Source organism: Halichoeres trimaculatus, unplaced genomic scaffold (genome assembly GCF_033239565.1).
Source record: "Halichoeres trimaculatus isolate MK-OKI-2021-1 unplaced genomic scaffold, fHalTri1.1 fHalTri1_scaffold_8, whole genome shotgun sequence".
NCBI classification, from domain to species: Eukaryota; Metazoa; Chordata; class Actinopteri; order Labriformes; family Labridae; genus Halichoeres; species Halichoeres trimaculatus.
The window spans coordinates 26176193-26197718 of NW_027437186.1; the positions used below are offsets into that span (position 1 = coordinate 26176193).

The 21526-nt window shown below is 40.7% G+C and overlaps 1 protein-coding gene across 1 annotated transcript in view; it reads left to right on the forward strand.

The window, feature by feature from the left end:
• wdr11 (WD repeat domain 11) overlaps positions 1-21526 on the forward strand; it is a 71621-nt gene that overhangs the window by 10202 nt on the left and 39893 nt on the right. The window contains exons 6-11 of the mRNA XM_074675795.1: positions 419-584; positions 4740-4842; positions 7664-7862; positions 9983-10083; positions 15043-15219; positions 19848-19932. Coding sequence (XP_074531896.1) covers positions 419-584; positions 4740-4842; positions 7664-7862; positions 9983-10083; positions 15043-15219; positions 19848-19932 — 831 coding nt within the window. The remainder of the gene's footprint in view (positions 1-418; positions 585-4739; positions 4843-7663; positions 7863-9982; positions 10084-15042; positions 15220-19847; positions 19933-21526) is intronic.

Sequence of the window (21526 nt, forward strand, 5' to 3'; positions counted from 1 at the left end):
TGTCCATCTTAATAAATGCATATTCCATATGCATGTGTTGTTCCTGCAGTCTCATTATATTCCTGAGAGTTTCTGCAGACTCAGACTCAAACCTTACAGTGTGAGCCCTACAGGAGCTGCAGGTTGGATGAAAGAGAACATTTAAGTCAGTTAATCAGTCAGGGATGCACTAAGCAATCAAATCTGGTCTGATAGATCTGTTATTGCTTATTTTTAAAAATTTTATTTGTGCCATCAGATGTTTTTCCAGATAAGGACATGGTGAACATGTGATTCAGACTTTCATTTTCATTCTCAAAGTGTCCTTTTCTCTCTTAAACATATGTTTTGTGTCAGATACTGAGTTAAAGAGAAGTGATTTGTCAGGGAACTGTTACTGACTGCAGACTCATGTTTCACCGTCCCTCCTATTCCTCAGTGCGGAGGCGGTGACGTTGAATGACTGTCTCCAGCTCTCCTACCTGCCGTCCAAGAGGAACCACATGCTGCTGCTGTACCCCAGAGAGATCCTGATCCTGGACCTTGAGCTCAGCCAGACGGTGGGCGTGGTAGCCATCGAGCGCTCCGGGGTCCCTTTCATTCAGGTGAGGCCCTGACCATGCACCTCCATAACCAAAGCATAAAGGATTTTCACAAAAAAACTTTTTTAACAGGTAGAAACAAGTCCATATTCCACTTTTTAAACTCTTAGGAAGCTGACAGCCTGTGAACAGCTGTGCAGGAACATTTTTAACTCAATCCAACTCAAACAGATGTCAGATTAAAACTATAACAGCAAGACACTTCATTTCTTTTGCAGCTAAAACCCCAGACTTCATCTTTTGCTTCACCAAGTTTCCTTTAGATGGTGACTTTAAGCTGAAATACAAACAGATGAAAAACACAAACAAAACAACATGTGCCCTCTTGGTAGCTTTCTTTTATTTTACAAGCTTGGTTGTCACAAAGAGGTTAAAGTTTGGGTCAAACCCCAAGAAAGTGAAAGTCAATTGAGAGATAAATCAGTAAATTTGACTTGGAAATATACTGAACTACATGGTCTGTAGATTAATTTGTGAAAAATAACCTCAGATCTGAAGAGACGCAGGGCTTCATGCAGGAAGTTGAGTTGTATTCTGTTGTTGATCACATACTGTATCAGTAGTTTGAGGTTTTTTTTCTTTTGCATAGTTTAATTTTTACCAAAACAATTCTCATTGATATTCAGCAGAGTACAGAGAATTAGGTTTTAGAAACAGATTATTCAGCATCTATTTAAACCTGAACTGTAAGTATCAGGGAGTTTCATTTGCTCCTGCCTCTCCAAAAGTGTTTCTACATTCAGATTGTTGTGCTTTAATTTGTGTTTGTCCAAGTTTTATTTTTTTCACGTGGGTCATGATTTCAGTACTTTTGAATTATGACTTAACTACCTTTTTATTTATATTGTGCGTGCTTAGGAGGGATAAGAAGTCTTGTGATTACTTAAAGTTGAGGATATATGATGTGTATGCTCAGTTTGGCACTGTTCTCCACCTGAGTTTAAATAGTTTAGGTCTCAATATGACAGAGAGAGTTTGTTATGGAGCATTAAGAAGATCCATGTGAAGAAAACAGGTTGTTGTCTGTGCAATATAGGAAAGGCTGTCTCAGCTCTGACACTTTGCTTCCTACACCATTACTGTCTTTCCTCCCCTCAAATGAACCTGCAGCAGTTTCTACTTTTATAGCAATACAGCAAGGGTTTTACCAAAATATGTCTCTTTTTATGGATGATTCTCTCAGGGAGCCAATTCCTCCTGCCACGACTGATAAAACTCTCCACTTCTCTTCCTCCCTCTCTCAGCACTCACCTCATCAAGGTCTGAGCTTCAAAAAGAAATCTCAGCAGCTCCATGAGTCCTTTGACTCTCTGTTTCTCTCTGTCCTCACATCCAGCGGCTCGCCAACCTTTAGTCTTTTCTTTTGTATTCTCTTCTTTGCTGTTCTCTTTCTGACTCTTTTACAGACAAACCAGAAGTCCACATGTTGGATGTTGACCATAAACATGACAAAAGTTTCAAACTGTGTGTCCGAGTAATCCCAGGATGAGACAGGTCTTCAGAAACTGCACCACAAAGACTCAATCTGTGACATCACTGATTGGTGATTGTCTTGAAAAGGGCATCATAAACTAAATGTCCCTCTCTTACCTGATCTTTGGAGGAATACTCCAGGATGTTAGCATCTAGGACAGCTAGTTCCTGAGTGCTTCAAAGGCTCTTAAAGAGACAGTAGAAGTAAAAGAAGTAGTGCCCCCTGATCCTCCCTCCCTGAAACAGACTCTAGCGGACACTCAGGGAACTACAATTTGTTTTAACATGGAGCCCTATGGGGACTGACTCACTGCTGGAGACAGACCCTAGTGGACACTGAGTGAACTGCAGGATCTTTTATTATTTTCCTTAAGGCTGCAGCTCAGTTTTAATAAATGTGTATCTTGCCCCACAGCATAAATATTGAGTAGGATCTTTTGTTGTAGAGGATTTATTTTAAAGTTGCAGAGGAGTAGTAGAGGGTTATAACTCAAATGCCCAGATTGTGTCCAGCTGACGCCTCCCTCTGCTAAGTGTTACAAAGAGCGTGTCTTGCAGCCAATTTACATGACGGATGGCACGGCTCCAGAAAAAGTCCAGCCTGGAGTGTAGAATCAGAAAAACAGGGAAACACAGACACAAGGACATCCATACCACGCTGTGTCAGAGCCGGAACACAATTTATCAGGGACACGTGTCCGGCTGGAAAAGCTTGTAGAATTAATGCAGTAAAAGACCAAATCTATTAGGTTGGAATATCTGCCTTCAATAATAAAGTCTCTTATGGGAAGCAGATTCTGCTTTGATTGATTGGATGTCCTGACCCAGCTTGTTCAGAGGAAGAGGGAAGGAACATAAAACATTAATAGTATTGATGAAGAGATTTAGTACAGCAAGTAAAAAAAATATGAAGTAATGAAAGAGATGTGAGACATGTGGGTGCTGATCAAATCAATAAATACAACAGATAGAGGATTTAAAGTAAAGTTTGAGAGCACTTATCTTCAGGTAAAGCAACAGCTAGCTGACTGCACTAACTACCAAGTCCAACAACTTCTAACTAGCAGCACTCCCTTAAGATGTTCTACGAAGATGAGAGTGTGTGGCCTTAAAACCAGGTTTGTGCTGCAGTACTCCTCCAGAACACATGAGGGCAGTGTAGTCCGTATCACTGATTCTTAACTTGTAGGTTGTGACCCAAAAGTGGGTCGCAGGCATTTCCTGGGCAGAATTAAAAAAATAAGATCCTGTGCTTTTATTTTGGTGGGGTTTTTATGCCTCAGAGTGCTGTTTATCAACACACCTTGATCCGATTATCTGCACCTGCAATTTCACAGCACAGAATGAAACCCAGTTTTGACCACAGTTTGTTTTCAAGTGCTGATTGAGTATAATTTTACCTAATTACAACAGCGACTACATCAGACATGGACTTGATTAGACTGAGGACAAAGGAGACAAAAACCACAGGGAGTTTTGTGCAGCGAGGCAAATGAAAGAGTGAAAACAAAACTGTCCCTTTGGATCCTGGCTTGACATGAGAGGGTGGTGGTTGTGGGCCCTGAGTTGGACCAGTTAAGAACCACTAATGTGGATGAGATGACCTGTTTCTGGTGATGACCTGTTTCCGGTGTTATTACATGTTCTACTTTTTTACAGTGACTGAACGTTTTATTGAAGCTTACCCATGTTGGCGTTTATCATAAAGAAACTATTACAATGAAAGACAGAGAGGAAATGTTTAACAATAGGCTGAGATTCAAAAAAAATATTTCAATGTGCAGTTACACTTAGGGAGAGGTGCAAGCCAGGCTGCATGTGTAAATTCTTGCATTGAAAAAAAGCTTCACAGACCTAAGGCCTAAAAAAAGAGCTACCTACAACATTAGCCACAATGTCAGTTGAACGCAGATACAGGAACCAGGCTTGGGTCGGAAACTAGAAGCAGGTGGAGTCCAGGAGAGTGGGTGACTCAAAACAAGACTGACAAACAACACACAATTTGGTTTGATACACCCAGAGGGAGTCATTCAACAACAATAGCATAGATATTATTATGAGAGGCACCAGGGCATGCCAATCTCAAAAAAACTACACCCTGATTGGCAGATCATTTCAGGCTGTGAACTGTCAGATTGCTTACACTGGCAAAAACACAACAAGAACTCAAGATTAGACAAGTTTTTTTGGTCTAATCTCTGGTAAAAGTTGTGTGATAGGACTCAATCTGAACTACATTCACCCCAAAAGTCCAGAGAAATGACTGATTCCAAGATATTAAAAGAAAAAAATGATTCTTGAAGAGTTTGTAAAAGGTGAACAAAAATCACAATTAGAAAAGTGCTTAGTTATGACTTTTTTGATGAAGCTGGTAAACTTGATGGTTTTTTTTTTTTAATTATTTAAAATTCTTTTTGAGTTTTGCTGTTAAGTGTTTAATTATATTGTTAAGAGAAAACACAGTTAAAAAAGACAAATCCCTTCTAATCTATTAAAGATACTTGGCAAAAAAAGCTGATTTTAATTCTGATTGTGAGCCTGAAGGATGCATCACACAAACCCATTTCTACACAAAGTTTCTACTGATTCATGCATTTTTTACTTTTACACGTTAATCTTAATCCTCTCCTGTCTGACTTGGAGCTGTAGAAAGACAGGTTGTTAAACCGTCTCTGTGCCTTTCAGGTGATCCCCTGCGCCCAGCGAGACGCTCTCTACTGTCTGCATGAGAATGGCTGCATCACGCTCCGAGTGTGTCGCTCCACCACCTCCTCAGAGGAGGCAGCAGGTATGAGACCTCTCCACACACCTTCACTAACACAGTCCCAGCAGGTGTTCAGTGTACCTGCCCTCTAACCTGTGCTCACACAGTCATCTCTGCAGTCTGAAGCCCCTCTCTGCACTCGCTTGTCTCATTTATCTCACAGTCACAAAGCTCTGTCCTCCTGCCAGATCTGTCTCCTGCTGTCTCCTCTGTGCTGCTCTCTTTAACTAAGCCCTGATGCTCTCTCTGTGAGTGTGCCGCTCATTTATTCTTCACGAGAGGCCGAGCAATGCGCTGTTCCTCCCTGGTTTTTTAATACTGAAGTTAAGAAGTTAAAAAATTCATAACAAATCAGCCGTTGGTGCCAAACCTCAGAGACACATTCCACAATCCAGCCAAATTGAGCAGAATTATTCATGTGCTTTGAGTTGGCAGGAATAACAAAGTCTATCACTCAGATTTTATTTAAAACCTGCACATCTAATTGAACTGATCTCGACACATCCTGCTTAATGGACACAGAAACTGCGACGAATCGCAGGATACAATGTAACACTTAAAACAGTCAGACCACAACTCATTTCAAACTAATAGATTTACAGTAAACACATACAGCAGAGAGTCTCTTAATAGAGCTCAAATCATAGCACAAAGGTTGAACTTTTTATCTACAGTGACACTTTTGAAAGTTCTGAATTTAAGACAGAAATTTTGTTGGATAATGTTAGTAGAAGAAAACAAAGCAACCCCCCACCCACAAAGTCCAATGCACTGAATCATTAGAATCATTAGAATCACATCAGCATTGTGATTCATTTAAAAGATTTGTTCACAGAATGGTTCAGTACTTCTCTGCAGCTCTGCCCGTGAATCAGAACTTAATAAACTGAAACACAACCAAACTTAGTTCTGCTTGCGATCATACTGAGAATGGCTGGTGGCGAATAATAAGTCAATGAGCTGGGAATTTAGCAAGACAGTTCACAAACTGGAAGCTACCAAAACAATTATTTCCACAACTGTTCTGTTTATTATGTTCAGTAAGTAGTAAAGTAAATCATTCACTGCCTGTCTCAGGAGGGGAGAGATTCAGAGGCGGAGCTGCCGTTCTGTACGTTCAGTCAGTGAACAACAATCAGTGAGTGACTGGTGTCAGAGCTCCTGTGCAGGATGTTCCCTGAATAATCTGCAGCTCCAACAGATGATGTCGTAGATGTGTCTTTTTCTTCTACTGTTCTACTTTTTTTGTTGATTACAGTGTAGCACATACAAACCACCACCTACTTCTGAACTTCTGATTTACAACCAAGGAGTCCACAGTTTCATGTAATTTTCACGTTGGTCTGAGGACAGGTTTGAAAAAGTGAAAATACAAATGATATTTTTCTTTTCATTTGGATTATGTCATTCAGCATGCCTCTTGAAGTTGATAATGAAAATGTATTTTCCGTATTGCAATTTCTTTTTGATTATGTCCAATATTTAACGGACCATTTCCTGAAAATTAAATGTAAACACCCTTTTCATTTTAATTAGAATTATGTCACATAATTTGAAGTCTTGAAGATGAAAATAAAACTTATATTTGAATAATTGACATTTAATTTTCTTTATGACTCAGTACCATTCTTGAAATGAAAATGTATTTCCCTTTATTGCATTTTTATTTAAATTTTGTCCTAATTATGCTTCCATAGAAAAACGTAGTCAACTCTTAAACAGCAGTTTTGATTGTGCTGCAGAAAAAATCAAATGAAAAATCAAAAAAAACAAAAAAAAACAAACCAAAGGTGTGATGGCGGTTGAACCCAGGGTTTGAAAAGTGGTTGTCATCTTGTTATCACCTTCTGCTGACATCTTGTTAAATTCACAAAACATTAAAAAACATTTAAATCAACTCAGTACTCAAGGATGTGGAGTTCAGTACTTTTGTGTAAACAGTAACATTTATTCAAACAAATCCGATCGACTTTCCCTGTCTATGTGTTCTCAGTGTCAATAAGATTAATTCCACCCTCATGTTTTCAGGGGTTAAAACAATGTTAGTGCTAGATTGTGTTTTTAAATACATCCTTGGGATAAGAATTCTGCAGTTTGTTTTATTCACCCCAAACTGTACACTTCTGGCAGAGACTTGTTGGTACTTCGACCTGTCAGCCAAGCGGGGAGAGCTGGGAGACATTGCAGCCTAAAAGTTTATAATAAATGCATGAACTCTGACTGCCTTTGTAAAAATATCTTTCAGTATCATCTCTGTATGGTGAATTTGAAGGAGATGAAATCTTAGATCTTTTTTCTCTTGGATATTTATCATACGAGAGTTAAATCAGACCTCACTCTAGTGATTAGATTAATGTATGTGTGAAACTTCCTCACACCTCTCAGCAGGAAGCTGAACGTGATCACAGCACGCTGTGAAAGCAGGTTTTTTACGCATTAGGACGATTAGCTGAGTGAATTTAAGGTCTGCTACCAGAGGGAGAAATGATAAATGTGTTCTGAGCTGTGATCATTTCCTGTCTGCTCTTCTTATCTCCTTAAGTCCCTCTTTTATATCTCTGCTCTCCTTCATTTCTTTCCCTCACACTTAATAAAAACTGTCTCCAGTAGTGTCTGAATCACTCATCCTCTTCTTTTTTTATCTGCTCCTCCTCTCTCTCTCTTCATTCTTTTATTCACTCATCCACTCTTTATCTGTTTTCTGTCTTTCTTCTCTTTACTATTTAAACCTTCTCTGTGTCTGCCCTCACTTTATCTCTTTATTTTAAGTCTCTTTTAATTCTTTTAAACATTTTTCTCTGCTTTATTCCCGTCTTTGTCTTCTTTCTCCCTGACTCTCTCTCAGACCCAGAGCAGAGCACCCATGAGCTGGTGTACGACCTGCGTTCTCAGTGTGACGCCATCCGGGTCACGAAGACGGTGCGTCCATACCGTATGGTCATCTGTCCTGTCAACGAGAACAACGCTGCACTGATGGTCAGCGATGGCCGAGCCATGCTGTGGGAGCTCAAAGCTCACACCGGCAGGGCAGCTGCTAATCCCAGGTGTATACACACACACAAACACAAGCACAAAAGGACTCACACACGCACAATTCTACGAAACTCCAATGTAGTTTTTATTAAGTTGCATTAAATGGTTTGAGAGTTGTCGCTAGAAGATTACCCTACTAAGTGGTTTGAACTGACTCAGGACCAGAAATCTTCCCTGGTTTATAATGTCAGACCTGAACACCTGACAGGTCCTGGTTGTTAGAAAAAACATATAAACCCACCTTTTTCTCAGATTGTAAAAAAAAATGGAATCTCATCTATATACTTGCTTGAATAATCTTTGTTAACAGTGTACATACCCTGGAAATACAGAAATGTCGCACACCAAAGTTAATTCAAACCAGTTGCTCTAGTAACAGTCAGACAAAAGAGAGCTCACTGTCTTTGTCGTCAGTGTCCCTGACCTCAGGTGAAGGAGGAGAAGAGGAGAGGAGAGCTGCTGATTTCTTTTTCTTTTACTGAAGAAATAAGGCCTCCACTCTTCTTCTGTCTCTGACTTTCTGCTTCTGGGTTTTGACATCTTTATCTTTGAAACATACTTTATGTTAGCTTCATCACCATGTTAGTTATGATTACACAGCATAATTTACACCCTGAATCCTATCTATGATTGGCAAACAGACTCTGTGGGATCATGCTGCTATCCTGTTAAAAAAAAAGAGAAACAGTGGTGTACAAATGTAAGAAGGGAGCTCACAGAGTGCCGTAGAAGGACTGTTCGTTTTTCATTTCAGTGATCAGAGATTGTTGAAGAGATGGCTCTTCCACAACAGGATCAGCTCCAGATCCTCTACAACACATGTTGCTGTTCTCACATGGCGAAATCAAGTATTTGTCTTATTTCAAGCATAAGTTGCCTTATTAGATTTAATATGAGCCACATTTAGCTGACATATCCAGAAAAATGTCAGACTCTAAGACATCAAAAGACAAAAAAGATGCATGAGTTTTCTTTCTTGTTTGCGAAGCTTAACAAGAACATGTTTTTTACCCTACTGGTAGATTTTTTAAATATCTTACAAACAATTCAGGCATCATTTTTGTCTTTCAATATCATTTATTGAATTATATGATTTTCTGAAACAAGATATTTTATGGACTTGTTAAGCAATTATTTCTCATATTGGGTTGAATACACAGTTTTTGATAAAAATAAGACATCAAGACTTGTTGGAGCTCAGATTTTGTAGTGAGCAGGACTCACAGGATCTGTGATAAAATAATATGACCAGACTTAAATGTTCATCATACAGTCGTTTAAAGCTCTCACCTTTTCTTAAAGTTCACTGAAAATTTCTGTACCTTAAAATAACTTTTAAATGTTTAATTGTGGCATCATTGGGGTTTGTCTTGATGCTATCTGTCAGTTATTGTGCTGCTCTGATTGCTTCTGAATTGATTTGACGTTAGCTGAACCCTAGCAAGTCCTCAGGCCAGATCTTTAGTCCAGATCCCAGGAGGGCTGTAAAGACCTCAACATTAGATGCCTTGACCTGAAATTAGCCTTCCCTGTGTCTGTGCTGGAGCACGCTCAGATGGCTCCTTCGCTGCTGTCGAGGAGGCGTTTTTAACGCTTTTAACTCGACAGACAAACTCCTAAAAGGAAATCAGAAGCAGATGAATCCTAGCTTGAAGATGTAGCTAAATCAGTAAATTAAAGAGCAATGGCATGTTGAGTCTAATTATAACTTTGTTTGAGTTGTGATGCTTCAGATGAGTTTCTATTTAAGGAAAACTCAAAGACAGCGAGGATCTTTGATAATCATCCTTAGATTCACTTTGTGCTCAGATTTTAGGCCCAGCACTTCATTTTAAAAGCTGATATCCCCTGAGATACAGTTTGTTTCTCTGACACAGAGGCTAAAAAGAGTTATTCAGAGCAGGATTTTTGGCTCTGCTGCTTCTGTGTGATTACAGGTCAAACTCTGGTTATATAACCTCAATCACAAACACTTCTCTGGAGTCAGCTCCGTGTTTTATCCAGCAGTGTCCAATCAATACCAGGATGCAGCGTGTTGGTCTATAATTTATTGCACACAAAAAATCTTTTATCACTCGTCAAACAACATGTGCTGTGTTTTCTGACTCTGAAATTATTCCCTCTCTCCCAGCTCGGGTTTGTCACCTCTTTACTCCCCTGTCTCCTTCTGTGGGACTCCTCTGGCTCCAAACCAGAAGAAGATCCAGGATCTGTGTCTGAACAGCATGATTGGTGAGACTGAAAACATCACTTTACACACACTTACACCTGAGTTAACAACAGTAAGGACAACGACAAATGTTTTTACTTCTGTTTTATCTAAAAGAAGACAGGCTTTGAGCTTCCTTTCTGACAGCGATAGGGCTGAGCTGTGCCTCTGAAAGGGCAAACTCACGATCTCAGTATCCTCTAAACCACTGAGTTTGAAAAGAAATTCACCCCATACAGTGTGTGGCAAAATAAGCATTTCAGACCCAAGCCTTTTTTGAACCAGGCCCTTACTATGCTTTTCAATACTGTAAAAGGTGAGACAAAAATTCACAGTTCTTCTTTTGTCATTCTTTTAGCCTTTTTGAGTTCATACTTCTATTGTTTATGTGCAACAGGGACAAAGCAACGGCGCTTGAACACAGCATTCACTGCTGGCAGTTCAGGTCTTATAGTAGAAGTGGGACACTGCCGTGCTGACAAAATAAAAATGTTATTGGACCTATCAGAATGATGTAATAATTTTCCTATTATCGATTAGATCATTATTGGTCCAATAGTTATTGCATAGCCCTACTTCCTCTACAAAGCCATTACGGCAACCATTGAGTGTGAGAAGTGTCTAGTGTTCTACACATAATTTTTTTACCGTTTTGAGTGCACCAACTGAGAAATCGAGTGCACTGTGTTTTTCCATACTGTCAGTGTGAATGCACTTAAGCACTCAAAATAGTAAGTGTGAGTGCAGAAGTATGCATTTGGGACCCAGCCAGAATTTTGGAGTAAATCGTCTACAGGGGCCATTTTTGAAATGGGCCAAGCTTTGAGCCTCTTTACGAACAGCCATAGTACGCTGGCCTATACATCAGCTGAGCTCTGCCTCTGATTGGTCGAACTTTTGCTTGTAATGTCTTCTAAATGCCGAATTATAAAAAAATATTCACCCCATACAGTGTGTGCTGTTAGAGAAATGGGCAATCCAGACATGAGACATCTGAACACACACTCACTTCTTTTGGCTAACCGGACCAAAAACCAAAGCACCACACAGAAATTTCATCTTACATGAAAATTGTTCGCGCTAACCCCTGCGTATTTCAGAAATCTAGACAAGCTGAACGGACATTTATTACTTTGAGGTATTTTAGGTTTCATACAGTTAAATTTCGTTATAGCTAAAGTTTCTCTTCTTCACCTCTGAGAAACACTTTCACCTTCATAACCATCTGACGTAAGTCAGTGTTCATTATTTTTACACCTTTTACCATGCACACGCTCAGATCTGTGATAAATATATGTATGAGTTTCCTCTTTCCTATGATTCAACAGGGTTTTTATGAACACAGAGGATGTTTCCCCTCCTGTACTCTGACCCTGTCCTTGGTTAATTGTTTGGCCTCAGGCTCTAACAGTCTTTCTGCTTTAATGTGTGTCTGCTGCCTCCTCCTCCTCTCTGCATTATTCCTCTGTCTTTAAGAGCCCCCTGAGTCCTCCACTCTTCCTCTTTCTCACTCTTTCCTCTTCAGCATCTCATCCTCCAGCTTGTGATGTGTCTCCACTTCTCTTTCTCGATTGATTTATAACAGAGCCACCTATCAAAACAGCATTGTGTGGATGGAATGGTAATGAAAGAGAGATTTCTTTTTTTCTGACTGTCAGTGAAGAGCCGGGGACCTCAGGGAGATGGAGCAGTCGTAGTTATGTTTGCATAAGAAGAGAGGATTTGCTGTGTGTGCCCTAACACACACACACACACAAACACACAGTCTCATACTCACACACTGCCTCCAGCCATGCTGTGTGTGACAGTTGCTGACTTAAGTCATTGTACGGAGTGTGTGTTAGTGGCCTGCAGGCTACTAAAGTTCAGAAAACATCATTTTTAGTCAGAGTGTGATTTAAGGACATGCTGAAGAGAGACAGGCAGACTCACCTTGATGCTCAGTTTCACTTCCTGTCCTATCCATGGTGTGTTTTTATCTCATCATAACTTCAAGCTGCACTGACGCTAAGTGAGAGAAATTAAATCCCTGATGCACAGAAAGCCGTTTCAGAGATTTCAGCTGCTGCCAATTATAAACTTTAAGGTTATTTTCCCCTCAGAGGAAGTCCTGAGCTCTGCAGCAAACACACAGACGGAGATGATTGCCCATTTAGGAGGCATTAAAGCAGCTATTAAGTGTCTCAATGTAGGATTAGCATCACACCCCAGAGCTGAGGGAAGACAGTATAGATATTGGGATGTGTCGGTGTGAAAATAAGCTTTCGCACATCATTGGAAGTGTAATATAATCAGGCATGAAGCTGTAAATGGATTAGCATATAGATAAAACATTGTGTTGTGTTTTAATTGTCTCACTTTGTGGGATCATTAACTGCCCACAGACTCCGGAAACAACGAACAGCTCTTTATCTGCTGCACACTTAAATCCACTTATTATCTCCAGCTCAGCTGAAGAACATCTCTGGATTAGATCAGTTAGTCTGAGTTTAAAGGTTTTCTGTGGAGGGAGCCAATGAGCTCAGTTATAGATTAGAAAACGAGAGAGATCCATGAGTAGACACTGATTTCACAGATACAGAGATAGATAGGGGCTCTGAGAGATGGAAAAAATACTATGTGATGGACTTTATTTCTATTCTATAAGGTTGTGTGATTTAGACTTTTAAGCTGATGCCAATGACCAATCACATCTTGCTCCTGAAGGCCAACACATTACAAAAAAATGAAATGTGATGAAGTGCTTACATCTTATATTGAGTAAAAGAGTTTTATTAGACTCAATATGAACCACATTTACCTGAAAAGTCCAGAAACATGTCGTATTTCAAGATTTGAAAAGACAAAAATGACACCTGAATTATTTGTAAAGACTAAGTATGGATTACAAGATCTTCACATAAGCTTCACAAGATCTTTATAAGACTTGCTGAAATTATGAGGTCATCACATAAGGATCTTCTAGCTGGTCTGTTGGAGAGGCAGGGGTGCAAACACCAAGGGCTGCCCAAAGCTCCGCCCATAACAGGCCTCCAGAGGACTGGCCAATCAGAGTGAAGGGGGTGTATAGGGTGGGGATGCTTAAAGAGACAGCAGTTCAATGAAGGGTTTTATACAGAGGCTGAAAAAGGGTTGTCTAAAACACCAGGAAGAGAAAAGTGAGATTTTCACAAGCTGTGAATCATATAAGGATACTACAGGGGCACCAGAGGGACAGAATAAAGACTTAAATAAGTGCAATACCCTCTCTTGAAAGAAGCCAGCCCCTCCAGGACAGAAATCTGGTCTCTCTTATAAATGCAGCTTCAGTCTGTTCAGATACTGATGTTGTTGTTTAGATGTGTGTTGGGTTCTCCTCAGTTCGTAAGTCCTGGTTTTAGATGTGATCTGATAACTGTTTTTATTCTAACACACAGAGCCGTATCAGTCAGCCTCACTCAGTAAGCTCTTCTGTTCCTTTCTAACCTGTCTGAATCCACGTTTCTGTCCCTGTCTGTGTGTGGAGCTCTGTCAGAGTCTGATAAAATGTGACTGCAGTTTTAATGAAAGCCTCATGGCTGGCTGATTCAGTTCCTCTATAAATCTTCAGAAAGTCCGTGTAACACATCAGACTGAGAACAAAACGTCATAAAGAACCTCAGAGGAAGTTTGTGATGCGTACAGAATCTCCCTCATTCAGACGCCTTCAGTCTTCAGACGGATGGACTGGAGTGGATCAGCTTCACTAATTTTAATGAACACTTTATTATTGTTGTATTTAACACAGTCACATCAACACAATGTGGATAATAGATGAGTCAAGTCAGGAGTAAACAACAGAACAGGAGGTTTCCCAAATGAACTTTTAATCACACAGAATGTTTTTCATGTAAGGCAGTAAACTGACTTTAAATCATTACGACTGATTTGATTCTGCCCCTATTAAAGATGGATGAAACACAGCGCTTTGTTTCTCTCCTTGAATTAGATGAAAATAAATACAGCTCCAACACGGATGTTTCAACAGCAGAGACCAAGGTCTAAATGAAGTCCCGGGGACCCAATTTCAAGTGCTCTTCAACAGCAGAAACCAGGTGTAGAATAAAGTACCAGGAACATACTTTGATTTAATTTTCAGCAGTAGGAACCTTCTTTAGAAACTAGGAAACTTTTCAGACAGCAGTAAGCAGGATTTAGACAAAATCCCAGAAATCTAATTTTGGCTACTTTTCAACAGCAGCAACCAGGGTAGTGATTAAGTTCCAGGAACCCAAATTTAGGTTTTTTTCAACAGCAAGAACCAGGTTTGGATAAAGTCTTTGGAATCTTCTACATTGTACTTTGTAAAGTTCAGGAATCAGAGTTCAAAAATGTCCCAGAATCCTAACTGTAGGTACTTGTCAACAGCAGGAACTTTCTCCAGAAACATGGAAACTTTTGAGACAGGGGGAAGCAGGGTATAGATAAAATCCCAGGAACCTAATTTTTTCTACTTTTCAATTGTATGATTCACCCCAGAAACCAATTAAGGAACTTTGTAGTTTGAACCAGGATGTAATTAATGTCCCAGGAACCTACATTTGATGCTTTTCAGCAACATGAAATGGGATCTATCCAAAATCCTAGGAACCTAATTTTAGGTGCTTTACAGTAGCAGGAACCAGGGCCTATGTAATGTCCCAAGCTTTAGACCCTTTTTAACAGCAAGAATTTTCTCCTGGAACAAGGAAACTTTTGACAGCTGTAACCAAGGTCTAAATCTACTTCCTGTGCACTTAATGTCCACCTTAAAAGTTCTGCTTTGGGGGTTATTTCCTTCTAAAAGTGTGAGATATAAACACCATTTTAGATTTCAGATTTTGCAGTGAGAAGTCAAAATATCGATAAACTTGCACCCTTATCTCTCATTGGACAGTCATTTTGACCCCATTTTAATATAAAGGATGTTATATTCAATGTGCATGATATTTTTGAGTTCACACCTTTAAATATCCTGTTTTCAGGTCAGACGCTAATAGCCGGCGAGGCTCCTCCTCCGTCATCCAACCAGCAGGAGGTGCAGCTGAAGTTTCTCCTGACCGGCCTGCTCTCTGGTCTGCCGCTGCCGCCGTTCGCCATCCGCATGTGTCCTCCTCTGACCACCAAGAACATCAACCACTACCAGCCGCTGCTGGCTGTGGGTACGTAAACCTGCTCACAATGCTCTGAACAAAGTGTGTGATGCCACAAAGAGGATGATAATGTACAGATACTTTGAGCATCTGTAGCTCGTCTTGTTTGATAAAATGTTTCTGTAAACACAGAGGAAGTGATCAGGATGTGATGAGGGCTCCAAAGGGCACGGTGCTGATTGAGCGTGCAGCAGAGATTCACACTTTAATCTCCCGTACGTCCACATGTTTTAACAGTTTAGGCCTAAAAGCACTTCTGATGAAGGATCTTCATCACTGCGAGCATGGAACAGGAAATTAACAGCTGCTGATGAGGGTCAATCACAAGGTCAGACATGTCCTCAGCTCATGTTAGAAACGTGATGAGATCGAATCAGCTCTTTATTTCCTCCAGGAACCCCAACAGGTTTAATTTATCCGTTCCTGTAAATGGTGTCATGATGAAACATGTAAATCAGGAGTTTCACAGTGTCTTTAACTCAGTGACGCCTGTTTTACACTCTCAGCCACATTTGAAACTACAGATTTAAGCTTCAATTTCTCAGATTGATTTCACAGGTGATTTTGTCGGACTGTGCTGATCTTTTGAGTGAGTAAATGGCAAACAAATGAATCTGAATGAGATTTAATCTGACAAATCATCAGGCGCTCCTAAGAGACAGCTGCTCGGTTAGAGAGACGTCCTGAAAAGCTGCTCAGTTATCTTGTCCACATTAGAGATGCATGGTTTGATAGAAGTTTTAATGTGAGAGCGGACTCTCCTCTGTCAGAGTTTGTGTGACTGCTCGTGTGGTTGCTCGTGCCCCGGCACCGCGCTGATGTTCTGCTCTCTCAGCTGTCAGACTGAGGAATCATCTGCGTTCAGTTCCTGATATAGCCCACATAATTTAATCATACTTCAGAGATGCATGGGCACACTTACACCCACAGACACGAAGATCAATAAAACCACCTTTAGCCTACACAGTGTGGCGTTCAGAGGCTCTCTGTGGCGTGGAGGGACAACCTGAGCGCCACAGAGGACTCCTCCTCGATAGCTAATGACTGTTTGAAAAGGCCACGCTGCTCTTATCCATCTGTCAGGCACAGGTTGGACTCAGTCAGAGGACTTTAGAATCAGCCACTCAGAAAACAATATGCAGCCATCCAATCAGAGAGGGATTTCTGCAGCGGCTGCAGGACTCTGTCACTCAACAGATGGTGTGTGGGCTGCTGGTTGACTCAGCACAGCTGCTCAACCTGAATTTTCAGTTCACATCATTTGTCTGCAGTGTAAAATTGTCCTGCAGAGTCTAAAAGTGAAACATTCTGACAAAACTGTACCTCCAAAGACCAGGGTGAGCAAACCTGTGCAGCCAGAAGCAGCACTTCCTGCTCTCCTGTCTGAATCTGTAATCTCTGTCAGACCTGTCGATGAAAACCTGCAGCCTCCTGCTCTGAGAGCTCAGAGACGTGTCAGAAACCTTAACAAACACACATCCCTGCCTCATTTATTTTCACACTTGTGTTTCCTGAATCCTTCCTGCTTCGTTTGAGTTGGCATGAAGAGAACAAAGAACCGGGACAGGAAATCCTCCTCCAGCTGCAGAATAAAACATAAAACCGAGGCGTGTGTCGGTGTGAAGGGAGCTGCTGCAGCACGCTCATGAGCAGAAAACAATTATCAGCTGAAGTGACTCCCTCTCTGTCCTCTGCAGCTCTGTGAGGAGGAAACACTCTTTTTAAAGTTCAGAGGTTATATCAATTCTTCTGTTCATAGTTTGTGGGGATAGTTGAGCTCGACATCAGATGAGCTCAGACTTCAGATGAGCTCAGGGGGTTTTTAGTTTGTGTTAAAATTCAGGTTAAGTAATCAGATTAGAAAAAGGCTGGCAGTCTTTGGGTGACCCAAAATATGACTGAAACACAGAACCTACTATAACAAAAGAAAAAAAAAAACCCAGGATACTGAGTTAATACGGGTTGCATGTGAGATGTATGGAATGACTATTCCATGATTAAACCATCGATAGGGATGGGTACCAAAAAATGTCACATTTTTTTAACAAGTAAATAAAACAATAGCTTATAGAACTGCTCAGGTGTTTGAACCCTTTTCATACTTAAAGTTTAAAACATTTTACCTAAAAACCTGTACAATTGCAGCTGTAACGGTTAAATTCATACTCATCATGATGTCTGTAATCAGGAGTGTGCTACCTGTCTGCTACCTGCTGATCCTTCAGCCATATTGTTCACTTAATGTCATCTCTTGGCTCTCCAGGGGGTATAGAGGAACACACACACACAATCTCACACACACTCCCAGATGTTGTGTCTCCATAAAGCAGGGAGCAGACAGCTGTGAACTCTCTGGGTTGTTACAGAGCGCTGCAGCCAGAGGAAACCTTCCCCAAACAACAGGAACGACTACTGATTCACTTTCACATCTGCTGCAGAAAGTTTCCTGACAAGCTCGAGATGTGGTGAAGAACTTTCAAGGCTCTGTCTTTAAATATCTCCATGCTTTTAATGGCTTCTTGTTTCTGACTGCAGCAGAGACAGTTTAATTGATGGAGAAACCTTTATCAGGTGGTCTGAACGTCTCTAGGGTTTTGGACATCAGCTACAACAACAGCCAGATTATAAAAGCAAGGAAAACTTGAACAGGAATCTGTGATGTGTTTAAACCAGAGACTGAATATAGAGTGGACAGTGTGGCTCCGCCATTTACCATTGTACGGTTTTGAAGCCAAAATACCCCCATCACAGGCGCAGCCATTGGTAGCAGTTGAGTAGCCAGAGTCAGTGCAGTAAAGACTGTGAGGAATTCTGGGAGAATCTGAGTGGAGCCAGGTGACAAAAATAATGATTATTTTTTTCTTTCAAGAGTCTAGTCTCTTCTTGGGTCCTCCTCCCAACATAATTTACAATCCCCGAAAAAAATACGCAAGAACGGCAGCTGTAAATCCTAGTTAAATTTACTGTAAAAACTTGTTTTTTAACCTCTAATAACTAATGAAAACACGACTCTTAAAAAAAAACAAAAAAACAAAACAAAAACAAACTTGAATACAAGTCAGCCAAATAACATCTTTAAATCACCACAACAATCGGGCACGAGAAACATTGCTACAAGGTGCACTAATTTTTTAAAGTTTGACCACAGCCCATCTGTAGTGACTAGAGAGACAGATTTTTTTTACCTATACTGCAGCCAGCCACCAGGGGGAGCAGTTTTATGTGGTGACCTCACTTAGAGCTGAGCAAGATGACCTCCATTTTTTTTTTTTTTTTTTTACAGTCTATTGTTTACACCCAGATCTGTCTTGTTTAGCTTGCTAGCTGGTGGTAGAGGATCAGTTTGGGTATAAACAACTAAATGCAACTGGGAGAGAAAGATAGGGAGCAATTGCAGTCTACCTCAGCAGAAAACCTGAATCCTCAAGTGTCATCTAAATCTGTTTGAAGCATCTGTTCTCCTACAGGAGGAAGAAGTAGAGGCTTAAATTTTGAGACTTTTGTCAGAGTTAGCCACATGGTGTCTTTTCCGTCACTTTCTGAGGTAACATTACTCAGAAAACAGAAAGAAATGTTAAAGGATACAAGTATATTGGACAGCTCACATTTAAACACATACAATGTTAGGCTCAGTGGTACAAAGGATGTGTGAATCTGAAAAGCTTTTCTCATTGAAAACAATGACCTATCCTCATGAGCGCACTGTGCTCCTGGCACAAACATGCACAAAATAACCAATTAAAAGGTAAAGTGTGCTCCATACCTGCCAACATTAGACTCTGACAAAGAGATTTCCCCCTCACCTCAACATTTTCATATGCCATGCATCTACATCTTGTGTGCAGGCTTTTAATTGGTATTGTCGCATCTGAAAAAGAGACCCTGAGACGTAATCCAAGTTTGATTATAACGGTTTATTGGACTGCAAAAAAATAAGTCATCTTCACAGTAGCACATTCCCATTATCTAAAACAAACAACCCACTCAGTCCGTTACAGTATCAACCTGAAAATCTGAGGGAAATCAGAAGAAATTACAAATCAAGAGTTCAAACTGGGAGTGCTGGCAGATATGGTGTGCTCACTAAGACCAGAACTACAATTCAGGATCAGTCCTTTAGATACTCAGAGAATCAGAATTATTCAGAATCCTCACAGCGAGGTTACTTCACAGCTCCACACAGAGAAATATTTCTTCAACCTTGAATCCAAACCAGCTTGCAGGAGCATCCCAATGCTCCATGCATATTTGAAGACCTACTTATTAGTTCTTCTAAATTTATTCTAACTTTTTGATTCCTCAGCTACAGTTTGGGTACTTTTATAAATAAAGCAGCTCTTTGTGGATCCTCTGCAGAGCTGAGATCAGGATGTCAGACGTCAGCAGCAGCTTTTAATCAGCCGCAGGTTGAGGTTTGTTGTTTCCCCTGTAGCAGATGAAGCGCTGAGATGCTGAAAGTTTGTCACGGGTCTGATGTGCTGCAGTGACAGGTAACACACACAGGTGTCACTGTGACACGCGGCCCGTTTGATGCTGCTGAAGGCTGGAAGCTGCTAAGAGGAGTATAGTGAGGCTCTGACCTCTCTCTATCTCTGTCACTCAGTCTTATATTTATTCTCTGTCTCTCTCTCTCTCAGGAACCAGTAATGGCTCCGTCCTGGTCTACAACCTGACCAGCGGCCTCCTGCACAAAGAGCTCAGCGTGCACTCGTGTGAAGTCAGGTGAGAATTTGTGTCCCTATAAAGCAGAACATTTCCCGGGTCAGCAGATCTGATCCCAGTGGCACACAACTCATTCCACCTTTTGATGAAAAATCAGTGAAATGACGCGTCCAGGAACCCGGGGGCCTCTGTCCGCTGCAGGCTGATTGATTTCCTGTTGATTGTTTTCAGGTTCATTAGAGGATTCATAGCGATTGGTAATCACGTAATTAGAGCGCTGTCAGCTCAGCATGTCGGGGAGGAGGAATTGGTACGCCTGTTTTATGGAAGGCAGTTTCTGAAGCTCCTCTGAGAGAATGGAAGAATAAATCTACAGACTTAGGACCAGAATATAAAGCTGTGACACAAAACAGTTACTGTACAAAAAAAGTGAGTGCTCCTGACCAACAGAAAATATTCATTCTCTTATTATTTTCTTAATGAGGGTATGAATCTTAACCAGGCTGAGCGTGTGAAAATTTTCAAACCTCTACATAATCATACGTTATAGAAGTCCCTTAATCTGTCTGTAAACTGATCATAACACTCCGTTCTGAGAAATAACACCAGATGTTCACGAGATCTTCAAGAGGTGTCCAAAGATCTCCATGAGATCTTCCCAAGACTTGGTGAAATGATGAGGTCATTACTTAAGGAGCTCAACGACATGTTGGAGGGGTGGGGCCTCAAACACAAAGGTCTGCTGGTAGCTATGCCCAGAGGGCTAGCCAATCAGAGGAAAGGGGGTTTGTGGTGCAGGACTATGGAGCTATAATTATAGCAAAATTGTTTGTGTGTGTAAATCAAACCACTAGTGTCTGCACAAATCCAAAAATGCCTGCACAAATCAACAAATGCAGAAACTGATCCACAAATGTATAAACAGATTTGCAAATGTGTAAAAGATTTACAAATATGTGTGGGTATTCACAAATGTGTGTGCAAATCCACAAAGCTTTACACTGATTTGCATAGAAATTATTCTGCAGAGGTACACATGAGCATTTTCCCCACAAAGATAGGCAGTTTTAAACCGAAATCAAAAACTTTTACTTTTACTTACACCAGTCATGAACTGTCCATCCTTTTTACTGCACCACAATGGAAGGAGTACAAAGCGGCTTAATAATCCAAAAGAGTCAAAGAGGGTGTGGAATGCATTGCGACAAAGGCATGGTGCTCCACCTGGCAGCCTACACCTGGGAGCCTTAGCTCAGGGGAAACTAACCCTCCTCTTACAGATGGATTTTCTCTATTCATTTGCAGATTACTGGCACAACAGGACTGTACCAAAAATCACATGTACACAGACAACCATTTGGGAAACCCACCTCAGTTGTAACTAACTTTTCAGCCTGTTAAGACTGTATATTGTTTGCAAATCAGTTTAGACATTTTAAATTTGTGCATGCATTTGTGTATTTGTGTGCTCATTTTTGTAATATTTTACACATTTGCAAATCTGCACATTGTGAATCAGTTTATGCATTTGTTGATGTATTCACACAATGTCCCCTCTTTTTGGGGCTCTTTTGTCTTCATTCAATAGGACTGCCAAAGTTGTCATGCAACAAAGGGTTGCGGGCTGCAGCTGATGTTGTAGACCCTTATACCA